The 22,377-nt window shown below is 39.3% G+C and overlaps 1 protein-coding gene across 4 annotated transcripts in view; it reads right to left on the reverse strand.

Moving 5' to 3' along the window:
- ERBIN (erbb2 interacting protein) overlaps positions 1–22,377 on the reverse strand; it is a 94,073-nt gene that overhangs the window by 33,899 nt on the left and 37,797 nt on the right. For all 4 annotated transcript variants that reach the window (XM_026036887.1, XM_026036904.1, XM_026036895.1 and 1 more), the window contains exons 4-7: positions 17,101–17,298; positions 15,374–15,491; positions 3,780–3,858; positions 2,987–3,076 (exon numbers count right to left, since the gene is read on the reverse strand). In XM_026036887.1, coding sequence (XP_025892672.1) covers positions 2,987–3,076; positions 3,780–3,858; positions 15,374–15,491; positions 17,101–17,289 — 476 coding nt within the window. In that variant the 5' untranslated portion in view covers positions 17,290–17,298. The remainder of the gene's footprint in view (positions 1–2,986; positions 3,077–3,779; positions 3,859–15,373; positions 15,492–17,100; positions 17,299–22,377) is intronic.

The raw sequence follows: 22,377 nt of genomic DNA on the forward strand, positions 1-22,377 counted from the left end.
AAAACTAAGGAAGATAAAATTCATAATGCTAATATTTACTTTACCATTTTATCAAATACTTGTAGGAAAATATTCCATTTCTCATTTGTAGAAACCTTTAACCACAGAAACGCCTACAAATCACCTTAAAACAAAGCTAAAGGCAGTGTTATCTAGGCATACTTGGTCTCAACAAAATTATTTCAGGATGGCTGTTTTAAGTAAGCAGCTTTTAAAAGATGACTGATTTATCCCTCCCTCAGCATCCCTCCAGCCCCTGCCACAGCCCTCTCCCCCCAAAAAAGAGCCACCAACAACTATATGAGTATCTTGCCCAGGGTACGTTCAATAATTTTCAGAAATCTCAATTCTTTTCCATCCAGCAGAATTGGACACATGTAACTAACTAGGCCCCCAATTGCATCATCATTGTTCATTTATGCAAAAATGAAAAATAGCCCAAATTAGAGACTAAAAATTTTCTTTGCTTATGTCCTACAAATTCTCAAAAAACAAGACTGCAAGTAAATTCACAGCAACAGCACAATAAGAAAAAGTCTCTGAAAGGAAAAGCAATTACCCCACTATTGACAACATTTTTCGAGTTTTTAAAAAGATGCCATGGGCTGAAAATAAGCTCCTTGCTTATTCATCAGTAAAAGTTAATCCTGCTGCTCTACTTCCCCTCCTTCTACAGCACACTACTTCTGTTGCTATAATCGATAAAAGAAAAAGTAATTGCTGTTCAAACCCTCTGTTCTTCACCAAAAGCACGAAGCAGGCGCCAGTATACCCTTCCCATCTCACATAAACAAAGGGCTCTACAAAAGCAATCAAAAAAAAGCTGCAGTTATGACAGCTGTGTAGACATGGCCAAGGATCATTGCTTTGCCAGGAAATCAGAGAACATTTTACAGGAAAGCCATAGTTTAGGCCATCCAGGTTATCTACTTATTCTGTTTAATGTAGCTATTGGCTCTTGTTTCCCACTGGGCAAACAAAAACTCTCAAAATATTATTCTCCCATATCTCAACATTAGCCTCAGGTGAGCTTCAAGCTTTGGAAGCTGCTTTCTCTGCATTTGTGTATTTGAATTTAACTGCGTATTAGATGCTTAGAAATAAACTGTGTATTATGCACTTAGAAATAACAGAAAGATTTTTTCTTAGGTAGCCACAACAGCCACAGATCTCCAACTTCAGTGCCCTGGCAGACTGGCTACCCCTGGGATCCTGGCCAGTCCTTAGGGATGCAAAGCAGAATTCGGGAGTGGAGGAAGCAGAGCTTCAGCCCCTCGGGACTGCAAAGGAACTGGCACATTTAATCATGAATCTGGGGATTTTTAACATGCCTAACAGGCTGGGCTAGTACATCACTGAAACACAGCAAATACATAATACCCATAGAAGGGGAGAAAAGATCAGATAATCTGAGGTCTTTAACCTAAGCTCCCTATTATGCAAAGCTCGAGCACAGATTTTGAAGGACAGAATCCAGCATGGCAGCAAACACATTCTGCCCACAGTAATTTGTGTAACACATATACCAGAGCAAACGCAGATGTATTTAACTACAAAACTGTAGGCTGGTATCACAGTCTGATCAACGTCCACACAAGAAAAGCACTCACTGTCAGAAGGGACTGAACTTCAACTGGAAAAAATAATGCGTAATACAATGTCAACTGCAGCAAGCATTAAATCACCATTTCCCCTTTTTTATATATATACTTATATATATACACACACACACACACGCGCGCGCGCATATGTTTACATATGTAAAAGCAAAAGGGGAATAGGGAATCACGATTAATTTTTACTCAGAGCCCTCTAAATTAAAGGCTTTTTTACCAAATGCCAAATATTACTCAGTTTCAATAATATGAAGCATATTTCTAATTGATTTATTCTTCACTTAACGACTTATTAATTAATGACTTCACCACTTGCTTAACCATTAATCAAGTTATAGTCCAGCAGAGGGGACACAGAAAAGGGCAGTTTTAAAGAAAAATGACAATCAAAGTGTGGGAGAATTTTTCTAAAACTATATTTAAGATTAACTTCTCATAAGGTCAACTGTGACAATCTTAAATCTTCATTCTTAGCTATTTTGTACTGAAAAACCCCTGTCCTCTTGGCTAGAAACAAGACAGAACAAGGCGTATACAATTATTAAAATGCCAAAGGATAAAAGACAAGTCTCCCAGATATTTTTTTCTGCCAAACCTCTGCAGCCCTCAGCCTAGAGGGTTCTCTGACCTCTGTAAGCAGAGCTGACCCAACTAACACACAGCCTAAGGCAACTGCTTTCACATGGCCATATGCCTGGTTCAGCAATGGCCGTATTGCCTAAAAGAAAGGCCTGTTGGACACAGGACAGCACGAGAGCTGCACACACTAGGAAAATGAGAGAAGAAAAAAAAAAAAACAGAAATAACAGTACAGGAGCACACAATGAACAATGCTCCTCTGAGTGTCCTTCCTTTTAGTTATATTTTTGCTTGCAAGATTAAATTCATTTTTTTGAAAGTAGGTGATTTAGTATGTGTCTCATTTAAACTGTCAGTTGCAATAATTTTACTTAGTCCTGCATACAATGGCTCTCAGGCAGATTCCTGACAGTGGAGGAATTGCAGATTTTCCCAAGAAATCTGCGCATCCCAGAAAGGACAAGCAGAATAACAGATGTCATTCTTAGCTCCTCTCAAGCTTCTAAAAGATGACCAAACTATTTCAGAAATATTTGTCTCCCATACCTGTACTTGAGCAGTAAATAAAGCAAGTATATAAATAAGTTTTACTTTTTGTCTCTTTATAAACATTGTATTTTCAAAAGTCCAATGATAGCAATGATTTTTTTTAAACTAATATATGAAATAAATGTTTAAATAACGTACACTTCATCCCCTTCCCTTGACCTCCCACTTTGCTTGCGAAGCAGCAGAAACTGCTCTGCATAATTTAAAAACAAATGTAGATCCAAGCCTCAAACTCATCTTACCTGCCAAAGTTGGCTGGCAAAAACTCAAGAAACGCATCATTCAGGTACAGCTGTGTTAGGTTTAACAGTTGGGAAAATCCATCGGGAAGCCTGTATAGAAAAAAAGCCATGTAGTCCTTTTGTTTCACTTATACTCAGCTCTTTGTCATCCTTTCTTAAGCAGCAGCAGAACATTGGACTGCACTTATATTAATAGCATTTACATTTAAAGTATTATGAGAAATTTTTAAAAAATGCATGAGCTGGTTTGCAGTAAGAATAGTTTCAAATTTATTCTTTAAATATTGAAGGCAATATCTATGGGCAATAGGAAGAGATATCATTTTGCTGCTTATTTATAATCTCTCTGACACCTAGCATGCAAGATTCACTCACTAGAGATGATTAAATAAAAACCTATACAATACTGCTTTTTACCCCCAAGGGAATTACATTTAAAGCAAATTTCTGTTTGCAAGTGCCACTTTGGCCAAGTTAATTTTGTCACCATAGAAAGTAACAGCAAATCTCTTCCTACAAGCTAGGTTTACAAACAGCTCTATGGGCTAAAGAATAAAAAAAAAAAGTGTATATATACACATATATATACACATGTGTATATATATATATCACACAGCCATACTGTGCCAGTGCAATGAGGTAAACACTTTTAACTCAAGCAAAATTACTCAGGTAACTCTGCTCCTCACCAACCAGCTCCACCGGCTGGCTCACAAAAAGTGGTATGGGACATGGTAGAGACTCAACAGTGTTTGGATAAAATATAAAATATTACAGAAATAAACAAACTTACTTTGAAATTGGATTTACACTGGCTTCGACAACTGTCAAGACTTTACAGTTCTTTATATTTTCTGGAAACTCCTGTATGCCTGTAAAAAAGAGACAAGAAAATAGTATTAAATAAGAGCTGCCTCACAAGATGCACAACATGATGCACATAAAACCACTAACTATAAAAGCTTAACAATCACAGAACTGAATCTTGGATGTTTAGAGTGATTTTTTAATAAAAACAAGCAAAAAATTAAAAAACCACCACACTTGGGCAGTTTCTTTATCATTCTATTCTTAAAGCATTTTAGACTGCTTCTTACCAGACAGAAAGCAACATTAGAGACACAATGTGCTTACAATTCCCTTCGTTCATTACCAAATATTAATAGTCTACCATTTTGCCAAGAAACCAGGGTTTTTTTTTAATATTAAAGTCTTTTGCATATATGGAACAAAGTTTCAAAGAGGATTTGTTAGGCACACGCATGGTTTATATGACTTCACCTCGTGAAGTAAATTTACAGCACTCAAAGGTTCTGAAGAGTTCTCCCAAAATGTGACACGTATTTGATATATTATTATCTTCAGACTATTTGTAGAGTAAGTAAAACGTGCTGCAGACACCTTTGTCAGAAGATCAAAACATTAAGAAATCTTTTTTTCTGAGGTTAGCTCCAGAAATGTCAGAGAGCAAATTTGCAACCCACATATCTGCCAAAATTCCTCTTTGTCAGGGGATGACAAAACACACTTTGAAAAAAGAAACTGAGCATCAGCTGCGCCAGTGGGAGACCAGCACCAAACCATTTTGCTGCAGAATTTCACCTTAGTCTCTCCTATCCCGTGAAAATCAAACAAAATGCTAAAATCACAACTACATTTCCATTTGCATTATACCACATTGTTGCTCTGCCCTAAAGCAGCTGCTTGCATTTTAAATGAACTTGTCCTAACACTCACACTGCAATGCTTCGGTATGGATTAAGAACACACATTCACCAATCACTACTTCTTAAAAAAGAAGACTATGCTAGTAAACAAAAGGTAGTGTAAAACAATGGCAGCAATTCTTCATTATCTATCTTGCAATTAAGAGATGTAATTTTATCTGCTTCTAAAATATTGAACAGGTGCATGGGTAGGGCAGCTTAAACCTATAGAGCAAGCTGGATATGAAGCAACTGCCCTTGGTGGATGCTCTTTTTATTCCAGGGCTAGTGACATTCCAGGCTCCTCGCAGCAACACTAACACTCTCATAGTGCACCTGCAGGGACAAGTACAAGGGCAGGGTCATCTGAAATTGACTGGTGCGAATCTGGGTCTCTCCTTGTGTATTTATCTGGGAACACCAAACTGGGAAAAAAATAGCAAAGCATCAAATGTAATGATTATACTAAAATAAAAAATATACCTATTTTCTTAGAGTAGCTTTTGATTCCTTTCATGTTTGTATAGTAAGAAAGTCGACCTTGTAGATAAGAGATCACGATACCACCTGACAAGAAAATTGGCCACAGAACACATACTTTTACCTTATATCAATTAATGATGTTGAAGAAAATCACTATGGTCATAAATTCTGTCTAAATACAAACACTGATTCTGCTAAGGCTGCCTTGAGAACTCGACCCCAATCTGTTTGTCACGCCAAAGGGCTCAAGCTCTTGCTTTTAACTCACACCAGGTGTTGTGCTCTGTTCTTTAGAGATGAAAGGCAAGAAAAACACTATGCCACACAGCTAATCCAGATGCTTAAGTATCATGGATCCTTTTGGGAAATAGCTCATTGAACTCGAGGACAATTAAGAATAGCAGGGAAGGGGCCAGCAGGAATTGAACTATCAGCTGTAACACAGGCCAAAACTGCTGTTTTCCTGGGGGGGGGGGGAGCGTGAACCTGTGTGTCAATAAACACTGAGCTTTAGCCCTGTGCATTTTACTCAGTGTGGAATCGGTGGTTCTTTAAATTGAATCCATTCACTGCCACTCTCTGATTTCAGAAAACAAATTTTACGAAGATTTGCGATATAATGAGGCTTTATTTCTGGGAAGCAGATGGGCTATCTCCAGCTTCAGGGATAGTGTGGAAGATTAGAAAGCTACATCAAAACACTGGAAATAATGTACATTGTCTGTTGCAGGTGAGGTTAGTGAGGAAGATGTGTTACACTTTTCCTCCCTGATGAATGAGGTCTACAGCCACCACACTGTGCGACCACTCCTGAGTTCTCTTGGAGGCAGAGTGGAAAAAAAAGTCCAAGTGAAAGAGGATCACAGCAGTGACTGTAAGTTGGTGTTTGCACGTCAGATACTCTGGTATAACATGTAAAAACTCATGTTTTTAATATTAATACCACACCCATTACTACATCAGGAATTTACTAATGCACAGAAGACTTAAACCTCTGATGAATGCCCAGAAAACAGAAACAAAGCTCTTCCACTAGAGAGGAAGAGAACATCAATATAAACTTGCTCTCAACATAAGCGCCAAATAAAATATTAGCTATCCAAACAGAGACACGTTAAATCAGCACGCCTTTGTACATAATCAGAAGACTCTACATAGCCGCTTGTTTGACTACGCCTTGGGCAAAAGGTAGCAAGAGTTTTAAAAACAAACTAACAACTGAAATTCAACTGATATGGGAAAGCCCAGTATGAAGTAACCCATGAATTATCCGTTGCTTTGTTCTTACAGCCAGGATTGTCACCATACACACATCTTACCAACCTCGTGTAACACCTAGGTATGCTGTTAAATAAATAGGAACTACCACTAAAAACAGCAGTAAATTGCAAATAACAGCAGGAAGCAAAATAGCCAGTGTTTACAGTATTCAAGAATATTTAGAAGACAGAAGAAAACTAAGAGACTGTTCCTCTCTATCAGGTAATAGGAAGTAGCATTCATGTGCTGCAAATCCTTCAAATCCTATGCTTTGATCCTACAAAGAGCTTCAGCATTCTCAAATGGATGAGGCCAACACCATAAATTCTGAAATCCAACTTGTTTTCTAAATTCTATTTTCCTCCAGCATCTTCTATCACTTACTTTATCTACCGATACTCTAGGATTACAGAAGAGGAATACACTACAGCAGTCAACATAGGGGTTATTCAGCCTGCTGCAGCCTTATCCCCTTCCCTTGAGAAGCACTGAATGGACATATGGATATGGATCTTCATCTTGCTGTTTCCTACTTTATAAAAAAACTCCTGCTGAAGTTGTTCAGTGCTGTAGTTGATTTACTATGAAGCTGCAAGATAGCTGCAGAAGAATTGGGCAATTGGGTAAAGAAGGGAAAACTAAATTACTGCCTGGGCTGAGCCGTAAGCAGAAATCATTCATCATTCATAAACTCCATTTGGCCAAACCTCCGCAGGGAGCACGGCCTACGGAGCGGGACGGGGAACCCAGCTCCCCGGAGCAGCTGCGGCGCATGCGCCGAGGCCTCGAGAAGGTCACACAGGGACTTGGGGTCACTGGCCTCCAGCCTGCAGATCATCCACCTCCCTTTGGCATCACGCAGCACGGCTGCAATGAGGGATTTCACCTGGTCGCTGTCTCCCCAGACAGCGATAACTGTTTTGGCACAGCTGACGAAGCAAACGTGAGCTACGCTTCCCCTCAGTGTTTGGGCTGGATTAAGGCAGTTGTAGGGGTAATTGGGGGCTCACCCACCATCTGGAGTTGCAGCCATCTCCTCCCTGGGACAGCAGATCCTGTTCTCTCCCCAAGGTGAGCATTACTTGCAGAGCTGGAGAGCAAACTGGAACCACCTTCTCTCTCCTCCAAGAAAAGACTTTGCTCTAATATCAGCAGCTCTGGATTTGCAGAAAATTGTGCAAATCAGATGCACTGCTGGCAGGGGCCTGTGCTGCGATGAATCGCAGGGCTGACGTGTGCTGTTGTTTCAGCTGTACTCGAGATAGGGGTTTGCTCGTGTTGTTCATCCTCCCGTCATCTACTCCTATCTTTCTTTGCAATCAGATGCTATAACTGGTATTCCTAAACTTCACCTATTCAAACTCTTTTATTGCTGGAGATTGCTAGCACTGGCAGTACCTCCCCATCAACTTTTACCTCTCTTCACAAAGGAATGTTCTAAAATAGAGGCTTGCCAAGACTTTTATTCACGTAATTCCTAAAAAGCGTAGGGGGAAAAAAAAAAAAAAAATCAGCAACAGATGAGACCTGTGAAAGCTATACGGGTAACACCCCAAAGCAAAGTGTTTACAGCTGAGCCTCTCGGTTTCTGGTGAGAAAAACCCGTGTTTTCTTCCTGCACACGACAGACAGACACAAACCAAAAGGGCCTCTTGCTGCAGGAACAAGCCCTCTCTGTGCTGCCAGCCCTAGCTGCAGCCTCCCGGGTGGGGATGACACTGACTCAGAGCTGCACGCTCAGCCTGCGGGACACAAAAGCAGCCCTAATTAAGGCACCTTCCTCCCCCGCTGCTCTAGTCACCCAGTTCTGGACTCCCGGGCAAGCAGCTGCCCATAAAGCACGATAAAGAGAGCAGCTTTGGTGTGTTCTCGCTCAGTCTCCTTCCATTAATCAAGAAAAAATATCTTCTGAGCTCAAGAAAATATGCTACAGTTGTCCATAGGGTAATGAAGGTTTTTGCAGAAGTTCAAAGTTGAAACCAAAAGCTTAATATACAGTACTGGTCATGATCTATATTCCTATATATTTACAGAGTTTGTTTTGAGATTTCTGCAAACTTTTCTGCATTTTTCATTATTCATAAAGCAAGCAGCATCTTAGATCCCAGTTAACTCACAGATTTCTATACTGATACCAGTGCTACAGAATCTATAGCTTTCTGTCTCTTACTAAAGCCGAAACAGCAGTCTTTGAGACCTGTGGAAGAAGCCTCCCTTTCTCAAGGTTTACAATTCAAATGCAGACCTGTCACAGATTTACACTATTAAGGTTATAGATTTAACAAAACAGAAAAAAATTATATGCCTTTCATTCTCTAGTCGTCTCCCCTGACACAGACACACTTTGTTTACACAGAATAGCTCCCTTATTTGAAAACTTTTTGCTTTTAATAAACAAACAAAAAAAACCTAAAAAGTTAAAATTTACAAGAACCTCACTGGATTCACCCATTTTTACTTAAGCAACTTTGCTTTAGAGGTGTCTGCCAAACAGATTCGCCTCTCCATCGTTACAGAGCATTTCACTCCTAGAGCTCAAGATAACGTGGAAGCTTCCTCTCCTCTTGATCCATCGGGCTCCCCTGCGGGTCTGTAGGTTTAAGCTACAACTACGTTCCTGCCCTATGCTCAGGTAACTATAAAAATGGGTGTGGGATCATTGCTTGCAGGGTTGCTGGGGAGGCTGGGAGAGAAAACAGTCATTACAGTGACCCTTTTTTTTTGGAGAAAAAAATGCATCAACGAAAGCATCAGTTGAGCTACAAAGCTGACAGAAGCTCATTAGCACTTTTCTTTAAAAAGTGGCAAATATTTCCATAGGGTGTTTCTTAAGTTTTGCTAATATGATTTAATGACAATTTTGTTTTTATCAGTTATGGTAACTATTAAGATATAATTAGATTTAAAACAAAAAAACAGTATTGCCAATATATTCAGCGTTCATTTTCTCAGTGAGGCGGGTACTTAACTAAGTATATTTTCTCATTTACACAGTAACAAAACCTGTTTACTCACAATTAAGACTTTTTTTTGCAGAATAAGTGCACACATTTGGAAAAAGTAGTCACATTAGAGATGTGAAGTACTTTCTTATAGCACTTCAAAGCTTTAATACAAAGATTTCATGCTTATGCTTGTGTACATGGTATTACTAAGCTAGCCTTCAAAAATAGGCTTTTCCTCATCTTCAGACTGCTTTGAACCCATTACAAGCCTAGTTTAATACTTCCAATTTTTTTGTCTTGAGACAGTTTATGAAATTCAGAAATTTTAAATACTATTTTGAAAGTCCACTCACGCCATATTTAAAAATACTACAAATAACTTGTACTGCTTAAACTGCCTGAGCTGGTACAGAGGGAACTAAGAACACAATTAATTGTATAAGTGTGTCCCAGCACAGCCAGAAACCTGCAGCAAACCAAGCAGTTTCCCAAGCATTCATCCTCAAAACAGCTGGAAGAGCTTGAATGTTGGCGCAAGATCTCTCTGTAAAAGCATGTGAGAAGGTAGACATTCCCAAACGCCTCTTGCTAGAAAACAAGGATAACCAAGAGTGCTGCTTCTTGAGGACCTGCCTGTCGTTTCCACTGTACCAAACACGCCAGGGCAGGGCACAACTGCAGACCGTGGGATGGGAGGAGGGCTGCAGGCGGCTGTTCTCATGCTGCGCCCATCACACACAATTCCAGGCTTCAGGTGCTTCTCCACAACGTCTCATTTACCGCTCCTGTTGCCAAGTGCCCAGAGTAACCCGAGGCTAAAGGATAACATAGGCAGGGTAACACTAAAGCTAAAGGATAACTCAAGTCTGCCTATTCTGCCCTCCCTTAGCATCCTCAGCTGCAAATTCAGCACGTTAGTGCTACGCTAGTGAAGAGTCACCCAACGTGTCCTGCTGCAAAAAAGGGCATAGTTCCCCATACCATGCAATTCACACAAGAATAACCACTACTTCTACAGCAATGCCTGCCTGTTCTGCGCTATGAAAACCCGAGTCCAGAAACAATTTGTATTATTAATACAGAACTGCAATTTGATATTAAATTTTCAATTTGATATTCTCCTCAGAATTTCAAATTAGTACACTCAAATTCCATATTCAAGACAAATCATGCCTTAACTGCATTGGAAAACCATTTTGTTCACCTCCTATCCCTTATATATATTTTACACAGAATTTAATTTTACTTTGCAGAAACATTCCAGTCAATGTCTTTCATAATAGACAGAATATTTAATAAAGAAATTACTAAAAAGGCTTGAAAAAATAACTGTTAAATAGAAAAGCTTCCCACATTTAGGATGAACTCCAAATTTATAACCTCTCTATGCGGATATGTATATTAAAGCTCTCGATTTAGGAGTCATTAGTAGATTTAATATCATTTCTTCCATTTTACTATCATAGAAGGTATATCTTGGTACAGAGAGGAAAAAGCAAATTACAGCAAGCAGTTTATGTGTACAGGACCTTCCTCTCTTACTTCTCCCTATGGAGAATAAAATTTGGTCCAGCATCTCTGCTAACTATCAGAAATTCTCACTTCATTGACAAATTCCAACTACACCAGATGGGCCTCACTGGAGTAGACATCCTCTTTCTCTTCCAACTCCTTAACTTTTGGCACACAGCATTCAAAAGCTAGTCTGCCAAGTCAGCAGATGATTTTAAAGCATTAAACAAAAATATTTGAGCTAGATTTGCATCTCTTAGTAATACAAAATTTTTTAACATTGCTTTAAACAATTTTTATAAGCAATTTTTTAAAGTTTTCCTTTTAAGAAAATATCCTGCAATATAGGCAAGGTGACAAGTTTAAACTTGTTGTAGCATTACAGCGAAAAAGAACTGTTTCATAAAATCTGAGAGACTATGAAGCACACCTTTATTTCCAAAACACCATGCACCCTTTGCCTCTACTAGTTACTTAGTGTTTCAAAAGCCCTGCAGAATTCAAAAATCCAAATCTTTTTCTTTCATCACTTGTTCGTACGCAGTCAGACTCTCTCAGCCTGCTTCCCCTCAAGGTAACTTCCCCAGCCCAGGGATTTCAAGCCTATTTCCCAGGCAAGTCTAATTCCCTACCTCGCCACAGGCCTCAGCCTTCCACTTGGTTCTAGTGACCTGTGAAACCAACTCCTCTTTTTCAAGGAAAGGGTAAAATCATTTCCAACACAGTCCTTCACAACCTCCTAAACAGTGACTAAACCTGGTCTCCAGGAGCCTAAAGGAAATACCTTCACACTTTACAGAGGAGCATTGACTCAAAAACACAGAAAAAGATAGAATTAGGGAAGAGTACAGGGGTGGCTTTTTTTTTTTTTTTTTTTTTTTTTTTTAAACTTTATACAGGTAAATCTATTAGCTACAGAGGAATAAAAGTTTCATTTTTTTTTTTATTTAACATAATAAAGGAAACACTATTTTTCTACTCAGGCCTTGAACTCTGGACTTGCAAACATGCCGCAATTTCTCTCGAGGATGCAAGCCAGGAGGACAGAGAAGGACATCTCTTACTCTTTACACACCGTAGGATGCAGTTTCTGACCTAAGCACAGCTTCCTCGCTGCACCATTAGCTCAAGCACCATTTCACCTCTGCACACAGGACAGTCTCAGGCTTCCAGGGAAAAGCTCCAGAGCTGAAGTGCACTTGGAGAGATGTAATGGGACACCTTTGATACTAAGCGCTCACAATAACCTTGCGAATTGGGGTAAAATGCCAGAGAGGACAACTGAAGAACTCGGTATTTCAAAAAGATACAGAATTTAAAGGCTCTTGCCAAGACTAAATACAGAGTTAAAATTAACTCTGTTCCAGGCTTACTGTACACATAGCAGCAAACTGGTATTTTAGGCTGCATCTTCATGTAGCCATGACCTCTTCAGCAGCCACAAATAGCATATTCCAAACCAAATGTTTATACTAAAACTCGTGCGTGCTGCAGAACATGCGACTGTTGCAGGCTTGCACTCTGTAATTCAGCATATACCTCAAGACACACATTGCTGCATTGAGAGAAAAGTAGATAAATTAAATGAAGAAATATACAGAAAGATGAAAAATAATAAGAAAAAAACCCACGATATCTGGCTCAGGAAGGCCCAGAAGCACAAGCTGCTGAGACTGAAAGCACTACAGGAAAGCAGCACACACACGTCCCGGCTTTCGGCGCTTTAGGGACTTCTGTCTGGGCTTCTGCTTCTGGCCACTAGGCTAGGGGAAAATTTGTGTTCATTAAATATGGACATTTTTAAGCAGCCACAGGCACCTCTGCCATGCCTCTGTTATACAGTTTTATAGATTATATATATGAATCAGACATTTAAACCTGAAAAAGGAAAAACATTTATAATGCATTAAAGTCTACCTTTGTAACTCCCTTTCTGAAACCATAGCCTTAATGACTGAATGCCCATTTCACCCAAAAGCACCTGCAGCCCATGCTTTAGCTCCACCTATGGCAACACATAATACTTACAGCATATTAATACCAGAAAAAAATGGAGGACTACCAGCTTCGCAATGCTGTAACTGTGGCAAAGTGACAAACCAACCCCTGCACAACTGTTTTAGAGTTCTGACATATCTCATCACTCTTCACTATGACTCCTGGTGACTTGCCAAGCTTTTTTTTTTTTTTTTTTTTTTTTAGGGAAAGCAACTCTTGTGCTTCCCCCAAGACCCACTGCTTCCCTATGATTTTCCTTCAATACCTGTTGGGTGGGAGGAAACAACAAGGAAATGAAAGATGCTCAATCAGCTTTACTGTTTCTTGGAAGACTGACAACTTTTGTATTTAGCCAATGTATTTAGTTTGAGAGAAAATGCAAGACAATCCTGGGGAGTGGGAAATGGAGAATTAAGTTCTTATCAAGCGAGAAGGGAACCCAAGCAAAGAGAATAGCATTCCAGCTGTCAGGGAGAATAAAGAGAGAATTGCCATGGTTGCAGCAGTGAATAGGGAAGGGATCCTCACGACACAGGGACAAATTCAGACCCCAGTTTGTTTTTCAAGTTCACAAAGCTGTCGGGAATGGAGGGCTTGGGGAGAACAAGGTGTCCAAAGAGAAGCGAACGTGCAATCTCAGGGTTACTTCTGATGTGCAATGCGAGGCAGAGAAGCCATCCAGGACATGGTGAGACTGACAGCAGGCACATGAGCACAGTTTACATTAGCGCCCCATCGATTGTTTGGGCTGCAAGATGCTAAAGAGAAGAACCAACACTGCCCCCCCGCCCCCACACACACAAAAAAAAACAAAGCTTCCCAGTTTATCAGGATAGTGCAGCACTGAGCTGCTGCCTTCTTAAATCCAAACGCTGACACTGCTTTTGAGAGACAGCTCACTGACAGGCTACTTTTTTATATAAATATATATATATTTATATATATATTTATATATATAAAAGTACATATATGTATACATATATATATATATGTATATATATATAAAGTGTGTGTGTATACACACACCCACCCACACACAGAACTAAGCTGAGGACTTTGCCAATACCAGAAGTCAAAAAACTCTTTTACTGCTTTCAAATTTGATTCCTTGAGGATTTCTGCATGGGATACAGTTAATCCTTTTAACAGTTCTGATTAGGACAAAAGAGATGATTCTTACTTAATTGTAAAGCTTAAGGACAGCGCTTTTTAGGATGGACTGAGGACCACTTGTACCACGAACAGAGCAGTAACAATCAAGTCACTTTATTACACAATAAATGCTATATCCATTGTACAGAAATAATAAAATAACAGTTTAACCATAGATTGGGCTACAATAGACAGCAAAGGAAAATGACAATACCTAATGACTGCAATACTGGTATTAATAAAAAGCAGAACTTTTAGTTTTAAGAAGTCCTAATTTGCTAGTTGTCTTGAAAAACAAATTTGATATTTGTTAAAGTTTATTTTATATATTTATGCAACTCCTACTTGCAATTAATAGATATTTTGATCTCTGTGTAAAACTGAAATGCATCAGAAAAGAAAAACAATAGCAAATATTAGTAAACTTTTATGGCAAGTAACAGAGGACTGAAAAATTCATCCCTATACCATCCAGGGCTCTGACAAGGCATCCAAAGCCCAAGCAGTGGGAAGTAAATACAATAATCTAAATCAAGAAAACTTTCAGTCTTACTCTGCAACAGGTCCTCTAGTTTTGTTTTGAAACAAGGCAAGCCTATTACATTCTCACCAATTCACCGTGTGCTTGAACATACTTTAAAAACAAACCACAAAAACAAGTCTGATGACAATTTAAATTATTTCAATTTCCTCGCAGTGGCACAGAGCTGCCAACTTGACACAGCAGTACCATGAGCAGCCCCATATGCACAGTCCTCGGCTGACAAGGTTTCACAATCTATCAAGCACCCTGACGTGCCAAGAACGATGGAGTTTGAGAGTCACAAGCATGAACTAGTCACTGCCCAATGCCACTTACTTGTCCTACAAGACGGACGTTCCTGGTCCCACAGCAGGGATGGCAAAGCAGTCAAGTCCTACTGCAGTCTCCAAACTGCATGCTATAAACCAGCAACTTTCATCTGACACCAAGTAGAAGAGAAGGTCCTAAAAAATTCTACATACGTTTCTGCCAACACAACTCTTCTCCAAAAGAATCCATAAAGTAATAGATTTGTGCATATGTATAATTGCGAGCATATGAAAGCATTTCATCACATCAGACTTTCAGTGATGAAACTCAAAGTACAAACCCATTAATTGGGTAGGTGGAACAAACACACGCTACAAAGACCATAAAAGAGAACCTTTTGTGTGAAGCAGTGATTTAGACTAGCAAATTAAGATTTATTAGATTTAGAGTTTCTAAGAATAATGCTTTCACTTGTAGCTTTTTTAGTCATGTGGATTTGCCTTTTAGCAACCCCAGTATAATAAGTGAAGCGACTTACCATTCTTGCTGACATCCAGTTCCCTGAGATTAATGAGATTTGCGATGGATGCTGGCAATGTGGTTAGATCATTGTCTGGCAAACTCAGCTTGTGCAGAGACTGACAGTTAAAAAGTTGCTATTGAAACAAAGAAAAAAAGTCAATGTGATTTACTCCTAGTTTCCTCTGTATATCTTTTGTTATTAATCCCCTTAAACTTCTGACCTCAAAGCGTGAAGGCCAGACCGTTCAGAGTCTTTCACTACAGAAACTTTATCTGACAATTAGTTCACTCAAAATGAACCAAGTTTACAATGCTTAGGACAGCAAAAAATTGCAAAAAGCTACAGCAAAATCCTCTTTTAGGAGGAGGCTGTGCTTAGTATTTTGTACAAACTCCTCCTAATATTGCAGAAACTAGACTGCAGTTATATATAGTTCAAAGTATTTTCCATAAAAGTTACTTTAGATGACATCCAGAAATGGGTGCTTATTAAGGAAAACAAACAGGAAACTCCACCATTTTAAAAACAAATAATTCTGAACATTGGAGTAGGGACCGATAATTTCCAAAAGAAGTTAGAAACTTTTTAGAAGATGAAAGGGAATAATACTATCATACTACCCTAGTCTCTAACTCAAGCATACTAAAACTCAACAAAACTGCAATGAATTCTAGTATAAAAATTATCTCCGAAGATAGAAAACTCCATACAATAATTTCTATATATATTTATTTTTATTATTTATATATATACACAAACACACACACACACACCTGGTTTCAACTTGTATGCTTTTAGCCCTGTTCACTTTAGGAGTATGAATTTTCCTAGATGGCTTTTCAGTTGCATTTAAGGGCACTTTTCCAAAGCACTCAACTCATCTTCTCTGAAATCCAAGTCTTTGATCAATTAAGGTAATACACTGAACAGATTTATTTGCTTATTGGTTTCAGTTATCTTCACTTCCAAAACACAGTGCAGATGGGAGCTAGTTATAACAAACTTTCTAACAAAGCAAACCACAGTCATCCCCCACGGCCATGGGCTTCTATACACAGCTATGACAAATCAATTTTTAAATATTAATTACTAACCTAATTCCATCAACACAGGATCTAGTAATGCAACCGTTACGATCACTTTGTACTCAAAAGTCTCCCTGACACCAACTTTCAATCTTTTCTCTAGCCTACTGTTAATGGTCTGTCTTCCAAGCTCCAAAGTAACAATAAATATGGATTTATTTAAGATGTAATGAAACTGATATTCGAGCTTACGAACTTTGTCAAAAGCTCACTGTTCCAAAGTAGAATGCAAAACTTTAAGTGCATAAATTCTTTAGACTGTAGCTGTCTTGTGGGCACAGCTTTCCAAACAGGATATTAAACATACTTATTTTATCTTCATATGTTATCGGAGCTTCAAAACAACACTACAATTTGTGGCATACCATCAGATGTTGCTACAGTAATAAGTTACCCGGCCTCTCCTGCTTTGCACCACCTTCTCCTCTTGGAGTGGATCAATTTCTGCACAAGCCAGTACCACAGACTGGTGCAGCTAAAGTGTATAAATATTCTTTTTCCCAGGACTGCTTCTGCTGGGACCAAAATCAGCTTAAAAGCATCTAGCAAATTTCAACCTGAAAGCTGAAATAAGAAACTAGACCCTACCAGGCCCTACCCAAGCCAATGAAGTAACAGAGTTAACATGCACCACAAAATGAAAACCATGCAATGTACCTTTGGAAGCTCTTCAATCTGATTAGCATCTAAATAAAGTTCCTCCAAGGTCTTTTCGAAAGTGAAAATCTCCTTAGGCACCTGCTCCAGGCTGCAGTGAGAATAGTCTAATGTAGTGACTGTTTCCTCCTCTCCCCGCAGACAGCGGCATGGCACCAGCCGCACCAACAAGTTCCGCTTCGTTGTCATTTTCAGGCACTGAAAAAAAGAAATTGGTGAATTTAAAAACCTACAAGATAGTTTCAGCAGTACCTAATTAGGAATTTTCTCAAACTTCCCATGGCTGGCAAATATTTGGAAAGAAAAAGTGTACGGGGATGTGTATATGTGTATACGTGTACATACATACAATGCATACACACACATACACATACATATATAAAAAGTATGCAAGTATGTATGTGCATAAGCATATGCAAGTACTGATAATACAAAACATCTTCAGTACTGCGTTAAGTTTGGCTTCATGTACCTTCAAACTCTAAAGGATTTCATCAAAATTTAGCCTGTAATTTGTCACCTGCCTGCACAGCCTTAGACTGAACAGAAGCAGAGTTGTGAATCAGCAGTTATGAAGTGTCAGTCCTAGGAGATTAAAACATATCCTCTTATTTCTACCTTTATAAAGGTGATATCAGATGACACTCTTGCTTAAAGCAATAAAATCCACCTTCTAAGGAGTATTACAGTAGAGCTAAAAAAAGGTTAAATTTAAGTAATAAGATAAAATTCGTATCCCTTAATCTTAAAACTCTAAAGACAGAATGTAGCACAGGGAGGCAACATGGTTTCTATAAACTTACCTAACTACAGCTTAAAAGAAAAGGTTTCTAAGAGCTCAGGTAAAAAGAAGTTCCTTCAATTTCATGTAATACCATTCAGTCTGGAAAACTGCAGCAAATCACACTGTGCACATTGGAACTAATTGAATTTCATTGCTATGGAGATGGATTTTTTCCAGTCCCTCTACATTCAGTCATTGCTACCCTTTTCTTCTCCTCCCTCCAAGGCTCCTTCCTACTCAGGAGGAAACAGCAGGTATAAACGGTGCAGCCTGGCCAGCCGATCACGCACCAGCGGCAGACACCAGCCCTGTTCTACCTCTTCCCCTCAGCAAGAGCACGAGTTACGTCCCTCTGACTTGGAGCAAAACTTAGAGAAGGAATAATCTTCAAATCGTCACCTCAGCTTCAAGTTTGACATAAATCAGCTCAGAACTTTGAGGAAGAACCAATGTATGCGGACAAGCAATAAAATCATGTAAGCTTAATTTTCTTAGGAAACCAGGCTAAAAACAAATAAATAAATAATAAAATTATCCAAAACACCAATAAGTAATTATTCTTTCCAGCTCAAATATTCAGATTAAATCCAAATTAACATATGCATGTTTAAAATAAAAAAAAAACACATTTTTAGAAATGCAAAATTTAAAGCCCATCTCTGAGCTTGGTGAAAGAAAACATTCCTCTCTGAAAACAAAAAAGACCTTTCAGATGCATCTGGCAGACCACGCTTGAACATACACAGAATATAGCTAGCAGACAGCAGCACAAGGAGAAAATAACAGGACCACTGTGCTATATGAAGTCATTGTACTATATGAAGTCACGAGTTGCAGGCAGTCTCAAGCTACAGGATGCCTTTTCTTGTTTAAAAGAAAATCGCAGTATGTATAATTTATATGACAACAGGTTGCCATATACTGCATAAACTGAATTCTACTGTACCTCACAACTTTGAATAGTAGGATGACTATTACCGATCTCAGGGTACCGAGAGTCAGATTTCAAATCCATCCTTTAAAAGCATGGAACTCTGCAACAGCCATCAATATTTTGCTTCTACAATTGCTCGACTTCTGATAAGTTCATTGCACTGAAAACATGGATCAAGAAACAAATGCCAGAGCAGCATCATGGTGTTGGGTCACATCACAGAATGGGTCTGGTTGGCAGGACCTCTAATCCAAGCCCTGTTGAAGAATGGCCAGCTTGGGCAGGGTGCTCAGGACCACAGTCAATTGGGTTCTGAAGAGCTCCAGGGACGGCAGGAGACTCCACAGCCTCTCTGGGCAACCTGCTCCAGTGTTTAACCCACCCATACCTCTAGTCAGCTATAGGGTCATCTTAAGTTGCTAAACTCACAGCTTACATTCCAAGTCAAAACAGTGAAAGTAAAGTATTAAGACCATGATCAAATTGAGCACACATTTACTGTAACACTTCAAAAAGCAGAGCGATGTAAAAGACACACATTAAAGTAAACGCGGGGGACGACGCTGCGCGTAGCCTTACGCTGGCCCAGGTCCCCGGTGCCCGGCAATGAAGGCTGCTTGAGCACGGGCCGGGCGAGCGGCAGGACAGCGCCGGCAGTCCCACAGCAGCGGCAGCAGCAGCTCGGACCCGGCTGCCCACGGCTGCCCCGCTGTCCTCCCGGGCAGCCGCCGCGGGCACACAAGCCCCAACGAGGCCAGGAGGGAGGCACTCCACAGAGGCTAGTATTACAACCAAAGGCAGGAAAAGGTGAGGTTGCACACAGCATAAGCTTTTTTTTTTTTTTTTTTTAACCATTTAAAACAAGAGCTTCACCATGGACAGTTTGGTAACTACAGAAAAGACAGAAGGGAAAGCACAGTATAACCTTGTTTCTCTTTCTAAAAAAAAAAAAAAGAAAAAAAAAAAAAAAAAAGGAACTCTAGCAAGGAGAAAAATCTTAATTTCATCCTGTACCACATCATCAGAAAATCTGAAAGCACTATATAAAACAACACTTAGGATTTATCTTTCTCTATCGCCGAATACACCCACATTTTTAAGAACTAGATCTACTAAAGAATTCAGAGGAGAGAAACAAACTAAACCACCACATCCCCCAAGCCCTCAAAGCCTTGACACAAATTTACCTCAGGTTCTGTTTACAGCTCAAAGAGGAAAATCAGGTGCTGACATATTTATCTTGCTTCCGGGGGTGGGGGATCACTCTCCAGAGCTAGAAGCTTTTATTTATAATCATCAAAGGCTCAAAAGTTGACAGGCCTAAGGAAGGAATCACTTGGGTTCTGCTTGTAAGGACCTCTATCAAGCTACAGAATTCAATGTTAAAACATATGCACTCTTTGGTTAGATATGTTGGCTAATTATAGACAATCAGATTTCTAGTTGCCCTTTTTTGCACTGTGCACCATTTCTAGCATTAAGATAAGGCATTTCATACCTCCCTTCTCCCACAAGGATATTCAAGGATGACACCTAATCAGAGAGGCTGGCACCTCCAAGCAATTCAAAAATACATAGGTAGCTTCAACTATACACATATCTATTGCAATAAAATATAGGTCTTCATCCACTTACACTATGATACTACTAGGTCAGAAACTCATTCCAGAACAATTACACGAAAGGGAACTAAAAACAAGAACAAAAGTCTATTTACCTACCTATATCCTGCACTCTAAGGGTAATGATGAATATACTGGTGGGTTTTCCTCTAGGGATTCCATAATAGTGAGAGCAAATTATTCTAGCCAGTCTCTTGTGAGAAAGTTGTGAGAAATTTTTTTCTTCACATTAAAAAAAAAAAAAAAAAATCTAATCAGCACTTATCCATGACAACTTGAAAAAGGAGATAAGCCATCACAGTTGAAAGCAGCTTTGCTGAGGACTCAACATTTTTTTCTTTTATACAAGCTACATCAAATCTTTACCTTATCATTTATGCATATATCAGTGAAAATTGTTTGAAATTTGTGAATGACTTGAGAGCTGTTTAGAATTTTAAAAGTGATAAGCAAGGCCCAAACTGATGGAAGGGTAGCCCCTTATCACATTTCTTTAAGCAGGCCAAAACGTCCATCACACGTGCACACAGACCCACACCTCCTATTCTCAGTTTTGAAAATGAGGGTTCACTACTTCCCGTGAGCTCCCCCCGCCACCACCACTGATTAGGCTAGAGATGTTAGTATGGGCAACACTTCAACTACTTCAACAACAATTTATAAAAAGCATGACACATTTTCATTGCTTTTGGTGAGCTGGCAGTATAGTTGGAAAAGATACAGAAGCCTCCACTAGAATCTTCCAGGGCTTTAAAGCTTCTAGTGCACTTCTTCTGTCCTCCATCCCACTTTTTGTCAGGTAATCTCCCTTATTTCCCACACCACTATTCTCCAAGTCTTTCCAATAGGCAGGTCTTTGAAACGCCAACCATGCTCTGTTCACCCACAGAGCGGCACTGCAAACACTTTGGCTATTATTTAAACACACAAGAGGCAAACATGAGATTTAAACACACAAGAGGCAAACATAAGGTAGGAAGCATAGGAAGGCAGGAAGCAAGTAAAAATTCAAAATTAAATGGATTGAAGTCTCGCTTGCAGTTACAGTCTACTTTTCCTACTCCTTGTTATTTTGTTATTTTCCAGTGTTAATCAGCAGGTGCTGGCCACCTAATTATGTGCAAGGCAGACATGTCTGTTTGCACAGACTACATATTTTAGAATACCAAAAAAAAAAAAAAAAAAAAAAAAAAGAGAGAGAAGATGAGATGTGCTTTCGGCAAGTGCTAAACTCTCCATGTGTTTAGTTTTAATAACAAAAAAACATTTTGCTCTATTGGAAATTGCTTATTAGTATTTGAAACAAACCCACGTGTTATGTTCCTGATAACAAGGTTAATAAAGGGGTTTCAGTATAGAGACTGAATTTCATCAGTGATGTCAGCTAAAAAATACTGTAGGAAAAACTTCTTTGTAACTGCTACAATATCCAGACACAACTGTTGAATTACAGTATTTATTTTGCCTTAGATTCTTCTACCAGATCGACGTTATAACAGCAACGGATGCTATCTTTAAGTATTGAGATACCTTTACTGGATAGAAAACAAAAAATTCTCTGGAAACAGAAAACCAAATGATTAGTTCAAAAGATCACGACCAATGAGGGACCAACGCATGAAATGAAGGAGGATACAGACTAAGCACTAATTCACAAGAGTGCCATGCAGAAACACCATCCCTTCCTGGCACACGTGGACCATTCCCTGTACACTCCATCATCCAAGGGCCTGGCAGGCCAACAGCAGATCTACCAAGACCTCTATGGAACTGCACACCTAACTAAGCTCCGATGAATATTAGAACATAAAAATTCAACCTCTGCTCATTACAAGTAGAATCTAAGATGACAGTTGTTTTCCCAGCCTCCGTCAATGAGCTATAAGAGCAGTACTATTTCTGAACAGAGCTGAATTTCCTGTCTGATGCTAACAGGA

This window comes from Nothoprocta perdicaria, unplaced genomic scaffold (assembly GCF_003342845.1).
Source record: "Nothoprocta perdicaria isolate Ctin4 unplaced genomic scaffold, notPer1 scaffold_1, whole genome shotgun sequence".
NCBI lineage: Eukaryota > Metazoa > Chordata > Aves > Tinamiformes > Tinamidae > Nothoprocta > Nothoprocta perdicaria.